General features: G+C 31.4%; 1 protein-coding gene across 1 annotated transcript in view; it reads right to left on the minus strand.

Moving 5' to 3' along the window:
- The window catches only part of LOC130894589 (uncharacterized), a 62,579-nt gene that overhangs the window by 44,130 nt on the left and 1,735 nt on the right, over positions 1 to 16,714 (minus strand). The window contains exons 2-3 of the mRNA XM_057801501.1: positions 7,352 to 7,454; positions 3,547 to 3,746 (exon numbers count right to left, since the gene is read on the minus strand). Of these exons, the coding sequence (XP_057657484.1) occupies positions 3,547 to 3,746; positions 7,352 to 7,446 (295 nt within the window). The 5' untranslated portion in view covers positions 7,447 to 7,454. The remainder of the gene's footprint in view (positions 1 to 3,546; positions 3,747 to 7,351; positions 7,455 to 16,714) is intronic.

Genomic DNA, 16,714 nt, shown 5'->3' on the forward strand with positions numbered 1-16,714 from the left:
AGAGTGAAACTTTCACTGTACGAGGTTTGGCTGTTAAATAACGAGACTAGTTACGAAAAAGGGTTTTATTATGAAAAAATTTCCAGTGAATGAATAGCCTGGCTTGCTATTTAACCATAAATTCTCCACAAATATAACAAATTTGTCAGAAAAAGTTTTGCAACTGCAGCGCGTTTGACTCGACATTTTCGTCTTTATAATCACTTTTTGCAATATGAAACTATGAAATCCAACATAATACCAATTTTTAATGTTATTTTTATGTTTATTATTCTGAATAATACAGTTCAGGTATTTTTTCGGCCATTAAATTTACTGATATTAACCGCTCCTTTATAAAATTACCTACCTGCTAATGTAAACAGGGATGATTAAGCTATTGAAAAATGGTATGTGTTAGGGCTTCATAATCTTTTTTTTTATATTATTAGACAGGTATTTTCATTTTAAAAATAAAGGTCCCGACTGTTACGAAAATCTTGTCGACCAGTGCTATTAAAATTCACTAGTTTTGCCGTGAGAATGGGTATTGTGAGCGCTATCCCTGGTATATCAGTTTAACCATCAGAAATCTTTGATACTTTTTATAGTTCTTTAAGTAAGAACATCGTCTTTATTCTCACTATACTGTTCAATTTCATTGTCTTCATTCGCTCATGATCTAAAGAACGCCAAATTTATATTTATTCAAAGAAATTTATGAATTTAATGAATCTCACCAAACGACCCCACTGCTTATCGCAGGAGTATTTCGAAGAAATTGTATACATACGCTTCGACCAATAGAAAAGCATTTATGTTTACGATTCGATGTTTTTATTGGTAAAGAGTGGAGATGATGAGTCTACGTGGACTGACGGTTTGTTAGATGTTTACCGAATTTTATACGGGGGAGTAAACATAATTTGGTATGAGTGAGAATATAGATTCTTCCTAGCATAACTGTCTTTTGCAATTGATATTAGAAGAACTATAAGTTACGATACTAGCAGACATTTTACAAACATAAAAATTATTTCCAGCAATTCCGTTTGGTCGTTCTCATAACAATTATATTTCCGAAATATCGTCAATCGGTACATTCAAATGAAATACACAATAAATTTATTATAACTTTCCTTGTATATCGACAATCCTCAATTTATTGAAGAAAAATTTTTTCGTACATGTGTCAGCTTCCAAAAAAAAAACAATTTATGTTGCTCTAATACACCTAACAACACTTAAGATTAACCCACGGTTAGATTTTTTTGTTCGGTCACTGAACTAAATTTATTTTTAAAATATTAAAATAGTCTGTGTCTAAATATTTAATCAGCGTTTTTGATAAGACAATAGAGAGCTTAGAATTTACTTCTCTTATTAAAATACTTAATCTACTCTATTTCTATAGAATTTCAAAATCAATATTTGGTCCTATCTCAAACTGAACTACTGACTTCAGCTAATTACGAAACAATACATGACTTTCTACACAATAATTTATTATTTACTGGTAATTAATTAATTTATTATAACAAAACAATTTCTACATTCCATTTACAGATAGCGTAGTAGTATTTTATATAAATATTTCGTTGTTACAAAACAGTGCAACGGCCTAGCAGTTACGTCGCTGACTTCCAATCTCGAGGTTGCTGGATCAACTGGATATCCACTGGATATCATTTTTTCAATTTTCTTTAGTTTTTTTTTAATTAATTTAATTTAAAACCAAGTTCATCAAAATTTTGGCAAAAATCGTGTAAAATTGACAATTTTAACATAATGGTTCGATGCTGTAGGGGTAAAGTCGTCTCTTTCTAATCTTGAGGGCATTGGATTAATTTCCAATGAAAATACAAAGATTTGAAAATTCTAATACGCCATTTTTTCTTAAATTTAAACGATTTTACATCTAAGAAGTGTATCATAAAGAAATTTCTTCCAATTAATGGAATAGGTTTTCACATCTTTCAATGACCAGCAATTGAATAAGAATATATTAATAAAAAACTCAACTGATATGTGCATAAAAAATTGAATAATTTATTATTTAAAAAATTAAAAAAAATCATTTAAATGTAAATTAAAAAGTAAAATATTCAAATCTTGAGTGCTAATTATGCTGGTGTGCAATGGCGTCAAAGTCAATAAAAAAGAGTTGAAAATAATTGAAAAATAGAAAATTGTCAAATATGACGAATACACTCATTTTTGTCAAAATCAAATTTTCTTGAAAAAAATTTAACAGTCGTAGTAAATGCGAAAAAAGAAAACTCGTATCGCCGGCAAGCAAGTAGTTGTGTATAGTGAAACTTTTCTTGTTGATGGACGAGAAGGTTACAACTATTCCTGCTGATATAGTCGAGAAGATTTCAACTATTCGGCTAATGTGGACGAGAAGATTTAACTATTTTTACTAATATGGTCAAACAGATGCCAACTTTTCTTGCTGATATGGATGAGGAGATTTCAACTATTTTTGCTAATATGACCGAAGAGATATTAACTTTTCATCATTACGGCTATCTTTAAATTTTTACACACCATTCACGCCCAACACCATCACTCATGAAGTTTTCCCTATACACACGACTCATTCTCCGATAGACTCCTGCAGCACTATGGCCTTCAGTCTTTAGAAAACCAATTACACTTCGCAATTCACACTTGGCGGGAACATCAATAATGGCGGACATGGTTACGTGGCTGTAGCACAACGCCGACTGACGCTCGAATGTTAACAATGGCGGAGAGAACTTCGCAGTCACCTACAGCGCATGTACGCTTTCTTCTGCCCGGGTAGCGCCTACACGGAGCGATCGGAGTTTGAAAAAAAACGGCTCTCGTACCTTTTATCTCATTATTTATACCCACAGAAATTAGGAAAACATTTGTTAGTTATCAATTGAATAACTTTTTGATGGTGATAAAACTTTTTCCAACGGAGCTCAATTCTTTCAAGTGTTTTGATACTATTTTCAAATTTTTAAAACGACATTTTATTATATAAAAACTTATTTGATAAACTCACTTTAGCGGCGGTACGCGCATGTCGTTATTGCCGCTCGGAGCCATATTTTCAACTTCAAATTAAAATTATCATAAATAGATAAAGAAATTTTCTCCTTTTAACGAGTTTTTCGAAATTACTTAAATATTGATATTTTTTGAATTATTACTTAAAAATGAAATAACTTTTTCATCTTATTTTGTTAATAACATTTACAATTTTCTACCTCGCATCAAAATCTTTCAAAAACATTTTCATAGAAGTGACTCCGAATCCAATGAGCTATCACTTATATTTTTAGGACCTTTACCTCTATTTTTCACGTTTTCGATCTTGTAAACTGGACTCTGACGGCATTGTAATATGATGAACCCAAGCATCAAATTAAAAATATCAATAACAAGGTGAATGTTTTAAATTTCCATCAATCGCTTCAAAATCATCAATAAAATAATAAATACACATACATTTTTGAGAAACAAAGAAAAGCAACGATTAATTTTTTGGTGGCTTAAAACGAGATGGAATTGGAAAGAAATTGATACACTTACCTTCATATATATGTATGATATTGGGATGTTGAACTGAAGACATGATTTGGATTTCTCTTCTAATTCTAACCAAGTCAGCTTCAGTTTCTATTTTTGATTTCTTTATAGTTTTAATAGCAACCTCTTGACCTGTCTCTTTATTTATTCCTAGCTGCACTTTACCAAATGTCCCTTGGCCTAATTTCTTTATAATATCAAATCTACAAAAATACACTTATCACATTTATCATCGTAGTAATACACAGAAAGTATTAGAATTATTATTTCCACGGGCAAAGGAATCATAAATCTTTATGAAAATGGTTTTAAATGAATTTTAAGCTAAAATAAGTAAGCATTGTGATATAACAACGCAACCCCATCGAGTTTGACTTCGTTTAATTCGTCTTGAAGACTACTTTGATACTCTTTGGTAATCAAGGTCTGATTATGGAGCTGGAAGGTGGCAATAGGAAATCTGTGCCATAATAACGCAACCCCATCGGGTTTGAGTTCATTTAATTCGTCTTGATGTGTACTTTGATACTAGAGGGTAACCAGGGTTTTATGATGCAAAAATAGGTAAGATACCGATAGAATCTATACACAAGAGAGAGAAAAAAATTATCGACTCGACAGACTCGAAACGAAGAGAATGCTCCGGCAAGCAAGTCAGTTAACACAAACGGCAGAGGAACGCATTGTAACAGCATAAAATGAACGGCAGTAAAAGTAAAAAACTAACCAGATGAATTGCAGCGTGGTAACGTTGAGTACTTTAATAACATGATAAATACATTTTGCGATAAAGTGTATAATATTTGCACAAAGAGATATTATCACCATCAAGGGACCAAATATAAAGGGACCTAATTAGTGCCACATCTTCTACTTTTATTTCACGAGGATTATGCGAGAATAAAGAAAAATTGATGCTGTGTTACCGATGTAGCAATTAGCAATCCTTCTAAGGCATATTGGAACAGTATGGAACCTGGACCTATACCTCACGTTATACTCGCAAGTTGGAAAGCGCCTTCTTTCTCGAATAATACAATTTTCAAAAATTGTAAAGCTCATTTGGACAATACGAATTTCGTGGCCAAACAGTTCTTTTCGCTCAAAATCTTTTCGAGGTTACCGAAAAACTGCCACATCGCAAAATATTGTTCAAAGCGCGGTCCAAAATAATCAGGACTTTGTACAAATTAATGACGTTTCTCGAATTTTACAAGCTAGTGTGGCAGTGGTATTCGAATCGAAGAATTTGACTGCTCCAAGTTGATTTCGAACAAACGTTGTAATGTTAATGCAATAAAAGAAATGGAGAAAATGAAAAACGTTACAAATAACTCACTAGTGTTTACATAACTAATTTGAACATTATTTTACCCTACTACAAATATGAAAAATGAGATATTTAAATATAAATAAAATACAGAAACTTCAATTGCACAAAGCAGCACATACTATGAAAATAGTCCGGTAAAATTAGACCAAAAAATAAGAGTGAACCTACAACTTTTTGAATCGTTATATCCCAGAAACAGTGGCTCGTAGGAAAAAAGTATTGATACGTTTTTTGTAGATAATTTTATGGTCTACAATTTTCGTCCATTTTTATGATAAAATTTTTTTTTCATCTTTGACCTTGAATAAAAATTTTTTCCATACGCGGAAATGATGGAGAACATTCAAATTCTATGTTCAAATGTATTTTAAACAATTTTACTGATTGATGGGAATTTATGTAGATTCACACTTATTTTTTGGTCTAATTTGACCGGACTTTTTTCATAATATGTGCTGCTTTGTGCACTTGAAGTTTCTGTATTTTATTTATATTTAAATGTAACTTCGAATGTCTAAATTGAACGGATTAATAAGAAGCTGGTGACAAATTCAATCCAGATTTTAATGGTCATAATACCTTAGACCTGTATAGTTAAAGATATCAAATTTAATTTAATTTTTCAACTCACAACACAGAGTTTCGTTATATCTTTAATTGTACGGACCACAATAAGCTCCAATTATTTGCAGAATTTATATTTTCATTCTATATTTTTACCTGATGTTCCAGCCTTAATAAAATATTAAAAAGTGAGACATCAAAAAGGACATATACTGACCAATTACATTTACTGGTGCAAAAAAATATCTAATTCATAGAAAAATAAAAGAACAAATGAATAAAGTGAAATCGGATGTCTAAATGCAGTATCCTACATCTGAGAGAATAGGCTACAGAAAGTACTCTAATTGGATTAATAACTACAAAATTTAAAGGACAAAATCTCTTTTATGATACTTTATTTTTGATATTATTCTGGCAGTTGGAATTTCCGTGATTTTTTTTAAAATTTGTTTTGAAAGACTTGTAGGGTGTTGCATTTAAATTCTTGAAATGTACATATTATACCAATCTTATAATAATTAGTGTATAACTATTATATCTGGAACCAAAGTTGTCAAAAATAAATAGTTTAACTTGAAATGCCTTTTTTATATCCTATCCACTACATTCTTCGACAAAAAGGGAAGAGAGCATTATTTGTAGTTGGAGAATATGTAATCCATTCAACTATCTCATCTCTATCAATTGCTAATGATGGAAATTTATAATCTAGATTTAATACTATTCATTATTTAAATGAAACACCATATCATTAATCAATATGGTTATTAAATAATTATATATTAAAGTGTTTCATTTTAATAATTCCTTTGAGTACTGCAGTAGTGTGGCAGTAAACAAAAGGATTCGCCAGGGAGACTCCTTAAGCCCTTTGCTTTTCAATCTAATTATGGACGAAATAATCAAGAAAGTAAGAAAGCTAAGGGGCTACCAGTTGGGGGACCGAAATATTACAATATTATGTTACGCTGATGATGCTGTTCTAGTCGCAAAAAATGAGGATGATTTCCAAAGGCTTTTACATGGGTTTAACTGCACAGGCTAAATCTTTCAATATAATAATATCTGCGTCCAAAACAAAGTGTATGACCACATTCAAAACTCCGATAAGAAGTAGACGATCAGATAATTCACCAAGTAATGAAATTCAAATACCTAGGAATCGATTTTCAGGATTTGAAGACGTAGAGAACGAAATAAGAGAGCAAACAACTAAAGCCTTAAGAATAGCAGCATGTTTGAACGAAACCAAATCCCATAATGACCGACACCGCAGAGACACGGCCAGAAACGACGAAAACCAAAAAAATTATGGAAACAGCAGAGTTGAAAGTGCTACGCAGGATAGCCGGAAAAACCCTAATGGACAGGGAAAGAAATAAGAACGTCAGAAGATTGTGCAAAATAGATGACGGGTTCTATCAAGAAAGAAAAATTGGAATGAACACATAAGTCGTATGGATAACAATAGACTGGTCAAGATAGAGCGCGATAAATACCCATTGGGCCGAAGGAATACCGGGCGACTCAGAAAAAGTTGGAGCGACAACCTTGAAGTAGGATAGGAGGCAAAGATGTCGAAGATAAAACAAGCGATTACGCCTAATACACGGAATAATAAGAAGAAGTTTTTAATAATGAAGGTATGAGATAAATCTTGTTTTGTATATTATTAATATCCCGGCAAATCCAAATTAGTAATGACTCCGCTCGCTAAAAACGAAATTTACGCAACAAATTGCCTATCTACCTTTATATCTTTTATCTATGGACTGAATAACCCGCACGAATGACGATGCCAACGATGAACCCACCCCGCCCCGCTGCTCAATGGTTACTGAGAAATTCGAAATTCAAATAATGATTCTGCCACCGAACACCCGTAATTATCAAAAATCATGATATTACCTTTGCCTGAGTTTCTTTTTGTGATTATGTTGTTTCACTGTTCCTGTGTTTTCTATACCCCCCATAATGTTATTTATTCCTTCACCTACAACCATTTTGGAATCTGAAAAAAAAAACGATTCCTTACTATTTTTGATAATTCCAAGAGTAATCAGTAATATTATTCCATTGATTCCATTCCATTTAAGTTCCTTAAAAAAATGTTTAAAACCCAAAATGAAAAGGTTACAGGTTAAACAAACTCTCAGAAATAAACTTAAACTTAAATTTAAATTATTTTAATATTTTTTTATTCAAATTTACATATACAAACATATGAGAAAAAGACTTCCTTTGTTGGATAATGACTATCTTCTCTTATTCTTGTCCCTTACTGACCCAGGTATTAATCAACTTTAAAAATATCAATTCCTTGGTACCTAATTCTTCTTCTTCTAGTAAAAATTTGTTGCTACACCAGTCTCTTATATTCCGTAACCAGGAATGTTGTTTATGCCCTGGACCTCTCCTTACGTCGATCCTTCCAGTCAGTATGAGCTTGAGAGTAGAATATCTCGGTCCTCGCAGGATGTGTCCCAAATAAGATACGTTTCGTTGTTTAATTACCACGATCAGCTCTCTTTCCACACCCGCTCTCCTCAGTACTTCATTCGGCATGTGCTCGGTCCATGGGATCCGCAGAAGTCTGCGCAACAGCCACGTTTCCATTGCTTCTATTCTGTTTAAGGATCTCACTTTCAGGGACCACGTCTCCACACCATACAAAAGGATTGGTCAAATATAACATTTTATCACCCTCAATCTAAGGCTTCTCGGCCGATTAGGAACTTATCTCACATTGTAAAAGCAATTGCAATTGTTATCCGAGTATTAACTTCTTCGTCGCAATCCCATTTCATTCATTTAACATTCATCCAAGGTATTTAAAGTTATTGAATCTCTCTATGTTATTTCTATTGACAAGTACCTAATAGAGATATTAAAAGATTCAATAGTTTATTTTTATTAACAAGAGAGTAATAAAACCTATTTTCTAATGCAAAACTTAGTACCGTCATTTTAAATATTATTACAGACTAATCTAAATATTTCCTTAAGCTTACATTTACCTGAGCAAATACAAGTTTTCCGTCTTTTATTAGTCTTTTATAGAGTAGAATAAGCTGTAAAGAACAATAGAAAAATGTTTTTAAAGGCCAAAAACCCTGTGTATTAAAGATCATATAGCCGTATCATAAGATTGTTTTTCAATAAGTAGGTACAGTTCTTCAAATGTCAATTGCAGATTGTAAAAACTGGTTCGAAACTCTTGCCGACAATTTTGTTTGATCTACCATAGGCGTAGATACCTCATTTTATGAAGTTATTACTTTATAAATACTTTTTAAAATATGTATATCTTATGCGAGAAAGTATTCCTTAAAAGGAAATCGAATCATTATAAATTGGACGGATATTTTGAAAAATTCATTAATTGTAGTCCTACTGGAAAAAATCATTATTCTAGCTCGTTATCTTGTTTTAACTAATATTAAATTATAAAACGTAAATAGACGAGTAAAATGTAGCTGTCTGTAAGGGCGTTTGGTTTAAACAGGGAACCAGACGTGAATTGAACCCTTTTTGTACCCCATTCGTTTTTTCTGGAAAACGAAATTTCATAGCAAAAACCGTAAAGGAAAATGAATTCGTTGCAAATTAAAAGGAAAGAAAAAAACATTTCAATTCCAAAGTATCTTTATAAATAATCATGATAGTCATAATCATCGAAACTGGAGTCAATCATTTGATTGAATTATGAAGGGTTATAAAGAGGGTGATACCACATACTCATCTTCTTCTTTGATAACATGTTCAATACAGTTTTTCCTAAGCTCTTTGCAGTCTGCTGCTAGAACTTTTTTTACTAGTTCTACAAGCTCTTTACTCAGTTCTGGAGACTGATTATATTTTCGTAATTCTGATTTTACGTTTGCCCATATTGACTCTATAGGGTTAAATATGCAATAGGGAGGAGGTACGATGCGTTGCCCATAACGATTATTGACTGTTCATTAAACCACTTTTCAAATAATTCTGCTTTCATATCTTCATGATAATCAACTGCACAGTTTTTAATTTTTTGGTAGATTTTAATAATATAATGCGTTTCCCTTTAGAACATCGCCCATTCAAACAGCAATTTTTACTATTGTCAACCCAACCGAAATTTACTAAATCGTGTCTGTCATATCAAACCATGTGTCATCTAGATAAATTATTTGTCTATTGAACTTCGGTAGTCTTTTATTTGACGCAATTCATCTTGTTACCATCGAAAGATCCTTGACGATTCGGTTATTGCCATCCGTTTATTCAGTTTCTTGTGTTTAAAATCACATGCTGACAAAACTTGACGTAATGTTTCTTAACTGGTATAATAAATTGTATTCTGAATAATCTGCTACTTTTTGCTATATTACTTGTCTTCATTAGCCCATGTTCTAAAGAACGATCTCTATTTATTTAAAGAAATTTATGAATTAAATGAATCGTACCAAAGAAATTGTGAATATATGCCTTTCGACAGCTTCGGCCAATAGAAATCCATTTATGTTTACGATTCCACGTTTTCATTGGTAAACAGTGGAGAGATGAGTCCACGTGGACTGACGGTTTGTTAGATGTTTACCGAATTTTATACGGGAAGTAAACATTATTTTTCATTTCTTAATTTAGTATGAATATGGATTGTTCCTCGCATAACTCTCTTCGGTCATTTATATTGAAAGAACTATAAATTCTTTGGTGTATGATTTTCAAGAATATTTTTGAGGTATGACTTATCAGCCTTCGATGTATAGGTTTTTTCAAATAATAATTGGACAGTGATAATAGTCTATAAAAATGGGTCATCAAATGCGATTTCTGTGTAAGCTCCTGAATTTTTAATATAAGTTACATAGGGGTATCTTTTCATTAAAAAAGGTAGAAGTTGGGAAAAATCATTCAAATTAAAGTTGTAATTTTTTTTATTCTACACAAAAATTGTCCTTCGATATTTTTCGCTCTAATATTGATATTTACAAAAGTTAGGATGTTTACAGCTGTTTAGAGTTACTAATTATAGATTTAAAAAATTATAACTCTAAAAAGTTGTTTAAAATGTTTAAAAAATAATTTCAGACAAATTTATTTAATTGTTTATAATGAAGAGTTTGCTCAATAAAACGTTTTGACTATTATATGAATTATGCAATAAAAAGGAAATTTCCATTAGTAACATTTCAAATTCATAATTTTTTAAACATTTAAACAACAATTTTTTTTAGAAAAATTGTCATTTTCATCGATTTTTTTAAAGCTGTAATTATTATAGATTAAGCTCTAGCAACCCTATAAACCTTTATAAACATCATTAATGGAGTGTGACTTCAAACGAACATTTTTGTGTAAAGTTGAAAAAGCTACAACTTTGATTTGAAGTTGTGTTTTTCAAAAATATATGAAAACTAATAGTTATTATTTTTTTTCTTATCTTATCTTATGAAATCTATTTCAGTCACTTCAACTTAAAGTGACAATTCAGAGACTCACCCAAAATTCGAATGTCCTAACCCCTATTAGAGGGGTTCCGATATGGTCGGTTCAAAGAAATATGATAGATGTATAAGTTACCTTCCCGAGATCTAATTAGATTATTTTTTTGTGCGAATTTGTAGGATGATATTTAAATGGTTTGTATATTGTTTTACTTAATCATTTTATCAGGTTTAATTTTGTTTTGTAGTTTTAGCCAATTTCTCTGTTGAGAGATTTTTTCATATTGTGTCATTTAACAAATTTTTTTGTTTTAATCATATTTCTGTGTTAATTCTTTAGATTTCTTATATTGTTAGCAGTGCCGGATTTAGCACCATTAGCGCCCTGAGTGAAATTTCTATGGCACCTCTCAACTGCTGTTCAAATCTATACGAAAAAAAGGCAAAGCATTTTCATTTTTTATATTCATTTATTTAAAAAAAACTATTAAAATTTGACTTTGTTAGCCTCGTCGAGATCTTTTATTAAGTTATCAAAGTCGACATTATCGGCAATTTCATTCTCGATAGACAAAGTTGCTGGAAAATAGAAGAATGTCAAAAATTAATATGGATCCAATTCAACCTTTGATAACTTTTGAAGGATTGAATATGTCAAAAAATTGTTAAGAAGCTTTTTTGAGAATAGCTGCTTTTTTGTAGAGCGTTAAATTTTTTACAAGAATACATCTTGACAATTCCAAAATCTCGTGCCCATCGTGTGTTGCAAAATTTCAAATTCCAAAAGAACGTTGTTCATTGAAATAGGAAATAAAAATTTGGGATTGGGTACCTCTTAAAATTAATTTAAAGAGATCTAATTTGCACGGTATTTTTCCAATAACATTTTTTTTAAACAGCCTTGTGTTTATCTCTAGTTGCGGATTCCCGTCCTTCCTTCCCAGCTCTCTTTTCGAATGTTTATGTTAAAAAGAAATAGATAATGTGTTACTGTATAATAGAATATGCCCCTTAAAATGAGCTGCATGCAGTACAGCGATTGGATAATACGTTCCATTTTATTGTTGCTAAAATAACGAAATATTCGCAGAGTTCTGGAAATTTTCGTTCGAATATCTCGCCAACCGCGCCCCTTTAAGCCTGGGGCTCTGGGCGATCGCCCTACCGCGCCCTATCCTATCGCCGCTTCTGATTCTTAGTTAGATAATATCTAGTGCCTCATTAAATATGATGACAATATACAAGGTTTAGGCTAGATTACATAGATAGATAGTATTTTTATTTTTAGAATGTGACTATTTCTGGCACCTGTTGACATCTGGATTTATGTGATTTTCAAAATATTATGACTTGGGAAAATTGCAAATATTCTTAACATGAAAATCATTAAAAGCATAGCCTAACTTTAAAAAACCTCAAGGTAATTTCAATTCACATAAAATCAAAAGTATATCGTAAACGGGTTTTTGTGAAGTGAAGAATTTTCTAAATAATATTATGTTTTGCGATGAAGCTACTTTTTGTATTAATGGAATCGTAAATCGGCATAATTGTAGATACTAGTCACGTAACAATCCTTGTTGGATACGTGAATCCCACACCCAATATCCCGAAAAACTGAATGTATGGGCTGGATTAATAGGCGACAGAATAATTGGTCCCAAACGACAACATTTAGTTATAACAAGATGGTGTCCCACCTCACTATTAGTGTGTGGTGAGGCAATACCTAAATAATGTGTTTCCCAGAAGATGGATTGAAGGCGTAGTTTTATCGAATGGCCCCAGCGATCACCCGACATGAATTCTTTAGACTATTTCCTGTGGGATCACTTAAAAAAAATCGTTTATAGAACAAAACCTGTCAATATTCAGAAATTAAAAGATAGGATTACCACAGAAATAAGAAGAATTGAACAGTCGGGGATCTTCAAAATGTATTGCAAAGTTTGAAAATCGCATGGCTTGTATTGAAGTAGACATTTTGAGCATCTGAACAAAGTTCATTATGTTTCCAGAAAAAGGAAAAATCTGACAACAATGTAGATACCATCATAATACCGATCGTATAACAAGACCAAGACCGAGATCATTGAGGCGTTTCATACATAAAACTCACTTTGTTTACATATGATATACCTAATTTTGAGAAATCACTATTATGAATTATTGTGGTTGTTCTAGTTTCCACATTCTTCTAAGACAAGTTATTACAATCTCTAAAAAATTTTTTTAAAGCAATATTCTGAAATAATTGAGAACAAATTTGAAACAACTCAGAACAATAATCAAAATAGCGATAGATAAAATAGCTGAAAAAGTATTTTCTCGAAATTTGTGAGAAATATTTTTTGAAACGTTATATTTAAGAACGATATAGAACAAACCTAGAACACAAAACAACTGCCACAATCACGATACCTGGATGCTAGCTCAAAAATCTTTTTTTTCCCAATTTGTTCTAAGCGTTTCATTCTCAGCCTAATGCAATTTTAGAATAAAGTAAAACAATCCTAGAACAACCTACAACATTTTTGCAACTTCAAATTAAATTCCACATATTTTCATTTTCTCTGAAGCAAAAGTTAAAAGTGAATAACTAAAACATACTCCTCTTACTAGTTTGGGCTCACCAAATTATCCTTGTGATCAAAAAGTTTTCTGTAAATTTCTTTAATTTTTTATAAAATTTAGCAAGTACATTAAATAAAAATCATGAAACAGATTGTTCGTTGTAAACTGTTGTTTATCTCACACCTGACAGAATAACTTGTTAAAGTTAGATATTCATCTTTCAAGACCAAACTAGCAATTTCCAATAACGACAGCTTAACCACTATTGATGTTCTTCCTAATATTTTGCATGAGGTGTAAGACCTCTTGATAAATTAGTTTTTATGGAGGAAAATTCTAATGTATTATCTTTAGCGGCGAATGTAACTGAAAAATGAAGACTCCACAATCAAATCAACAAAAAAAATTCCTTGAAATACTATTGTGTCTATTTATTTGCCTTCAACTTACAACTCTCTCGTTAGAATGTTCCTCAAGTTGCAGCAACTTTGGAAGACCAGCAAAAGCCCAGAACTATCAGAAGGGGTTTCCATAAGTTTACTTATATATTACTTATATATTATTACTATTCCAATCTAAATTTATAAACATAAAGACCAGATGTAGCAGTCAAAAGGACAAGTCAAAACTTAACCCCAGAAAAAGATAAAATTTTTCAGGAAACTAGGGACAGAAAACAAATAAAAAGTAAACTGAGGTCAAGTCAAAACTTAACCCCTGAAAAGGATAAAATTTTTCAGGAAACTTGGGATAGAAAGCAAATAAAAAGTAAAGTGAGGTCAAGTCAAAACTTAACCCCTGAAAAGGATAAAATTTTTCAGGAAACTGGCGATAGAAAGCAAATAAAAAGTAAACTGAGGTCAAGTCAAAACTTAAGCTCAGAAAAGGATAATTTTTTTCAGGAAACTTGCGATAGAAAACAAATAAAAAATAAACTGAGGTCAAGTCAAAACTTAACCCCAGAAAAAGATGAAACTTTTCAAGAAACTTGGGATAGAAAGAAAATAAAAAGTAAACTAAGTTCAGAAAGGAATATACTTAAGAAAAAACTCTAAAATAAAGTTAGTGATTCCAAAATAAAAGAATGTGGGGATCAAGAGAAACAAGAAAAGGCGTGATAGCCCTGAGTGAAATTGATAGTGAAAGTGAAATGCCATATCCGGTCATAAGCAACGTGGAAACATTTTCGTAAGTTGAAAATAAAGATTCTAGCTTGCTCTGTAATGAAAATTATACTCTCTATGTTATAATATAGCTGAACTTAAAATAAGTTGGCAATGTTGGCAAATCGGAGTTCAGAGTTCCTTCAATTTATGAGAAGACGAGAAGGAACTAACTTCTAAGTTTCTAACACATTATCTGCAGATATTAATCATATTGTTTCACAGCTGTATATTCCTATTACTTACTTTTAGTACATATACATTGTATTCTACCATTTTTTTCATTTTGACACGAATTTCTCTAACTTCAATAATGACAATTCTTTGGTATTGTTCAAAACTACACTAATCAAAACCATCCCCCGTGGTAATTAAAGGAAATTACATTTTTTGATTTGGTTGCTTTTCTTAATAAAAATTTAGATGGTTTATTTTATCAATTATCAGATAATAGTATGTATTTCAAGTGACTTACAGTTGGTTCATCCATGGTTCAACAACCTTGATCATCATTTTTAGTTTATATCGATTACATTTATTTTTGAATAAAAGACTAACTCAAAGAAGAATAAAACAACTTAAAAAGTAATAAGACTCACAGTTTAAGAAAGTCCTGTTGTAGGAATACCCATTAGTGAAAGACCAATAAGACACTACAACAGCCAAGTGACTTTTAGACTTGTTAACCTTAGTTCAGCCCTACCAACAAATAACTTTATCAGCTACCAAATTTTGAGCACAGCCTACAGTACCTACTAATTGATGCATTGGAGTAGATGGAAACTTTTCGCTGATAGAAGGTACCTACAATGCAATTGACTAATCCTATATTTAGGGAATATTAACAAGGTCAATAATTTTTATCGTCTCTTAAGATCCAACTTCTTCTTTTGCCATATCAGTAATTGGGAGATGGAAACTTTTCACGGATAGAAAGGACCTACAGTTCAATTGAAAGGCCAATCATCTGGGCAGAATATAGTCGGTAATTTGCCAACGCCTGTAAGAAGGTAGTGCAGCATCTTAGATAGCTTGGACTCTGTAGATTTGTGAATTATTCCAATATATATGAAGTCTAAAGTTGCTTACTATGTTTTTTGACAATTTTTTTCTAGAGCTAAATATGAATGATCTGAATAAGGAACTAATGCAACCACCAAAAAAAATAAGAAAAAATGGAGAAGTAAATCTATTTCAATACTATACGAGGCGAGGTTATTAAATTACAAAGTAATATAGAATGAATATTGCTGTTATCAAGAAGTATTTTCTTTTAAATGCAGCATTCTATAAACAAATCAGTTTAGTTGGGCATTAATTCACTTTATAGTTTGTTTTCTTTTGTTATTTAGTTAAAAAAATGTTAATTGTGATGAAAGACTACGAAATTATTGTCAAAATTTACTTCAAATTTGGGAAAACTCAAACAGAACTTATAATTTGTTGGAAGAAGTGAATAGTAATGAAAGTTGATTAGTAATCTGGCTTGATCTGATCATGACTGACTGCTGGAACTGCACAAAGTGAAGAAGTGTTCATACAGAACATTTGTAGCAAAATACTGTCTGAAGTTCTTTTGTTTGCATAGTAAGAATCTCGTAAAAATGTTTGCACTGACATTAAAAATGACCTAAATGTATTTAAAGGGATGACAAATTGTGATGCTCATAAAAAATTAGTTGTACATTGGAAATTGGAGTATCAGATGTCCTAAAGAAGCTGATACAAAAATATTTTTAGCATTGTTTCAAACAAAGAAAAATTGACACGATGGATAAAATATTTTACATGGCTTGTTTCATTACTTAACTAACGCCTACCTACACTATGAAACTGTAAGCAAGACAATATTAGAAAATTTGGATTAAGATGTCGTAATATATGACAGGGCTCTCGCCTAACTTGAGAAAAACCAGAACAATTCATATTTCACAAAATATTAATTTCTAAAAGTTAACGGGTATTACAACAATACCATTGCTATTCGTCATCTACTTACTAATCTACAACACAAATCTTTCTAAAATTTCTGTTTGTTTTCAACCCTCTCCAAAATCAAAATATAATCATCCCACCAGCACCCTACTTAGCTTTTAATGGAAATC

Source organism: Diorhabda carinulata, chromosome 5 (genome assembly GCF_026250575.1).
Source record: "Diorhabda carinulata isolate Delta chromosome 5, icDioCari1.1, whole genome shotgun sequence".
In the NCBI taxonomy this organism is placed as follows: domain Eukaryota; kingdom Metazoa; phylum Arthropoda; class Insecta; order Coleoptera; family Chrysomelidae; genus Diorhabda; species Diorhabda carinulata.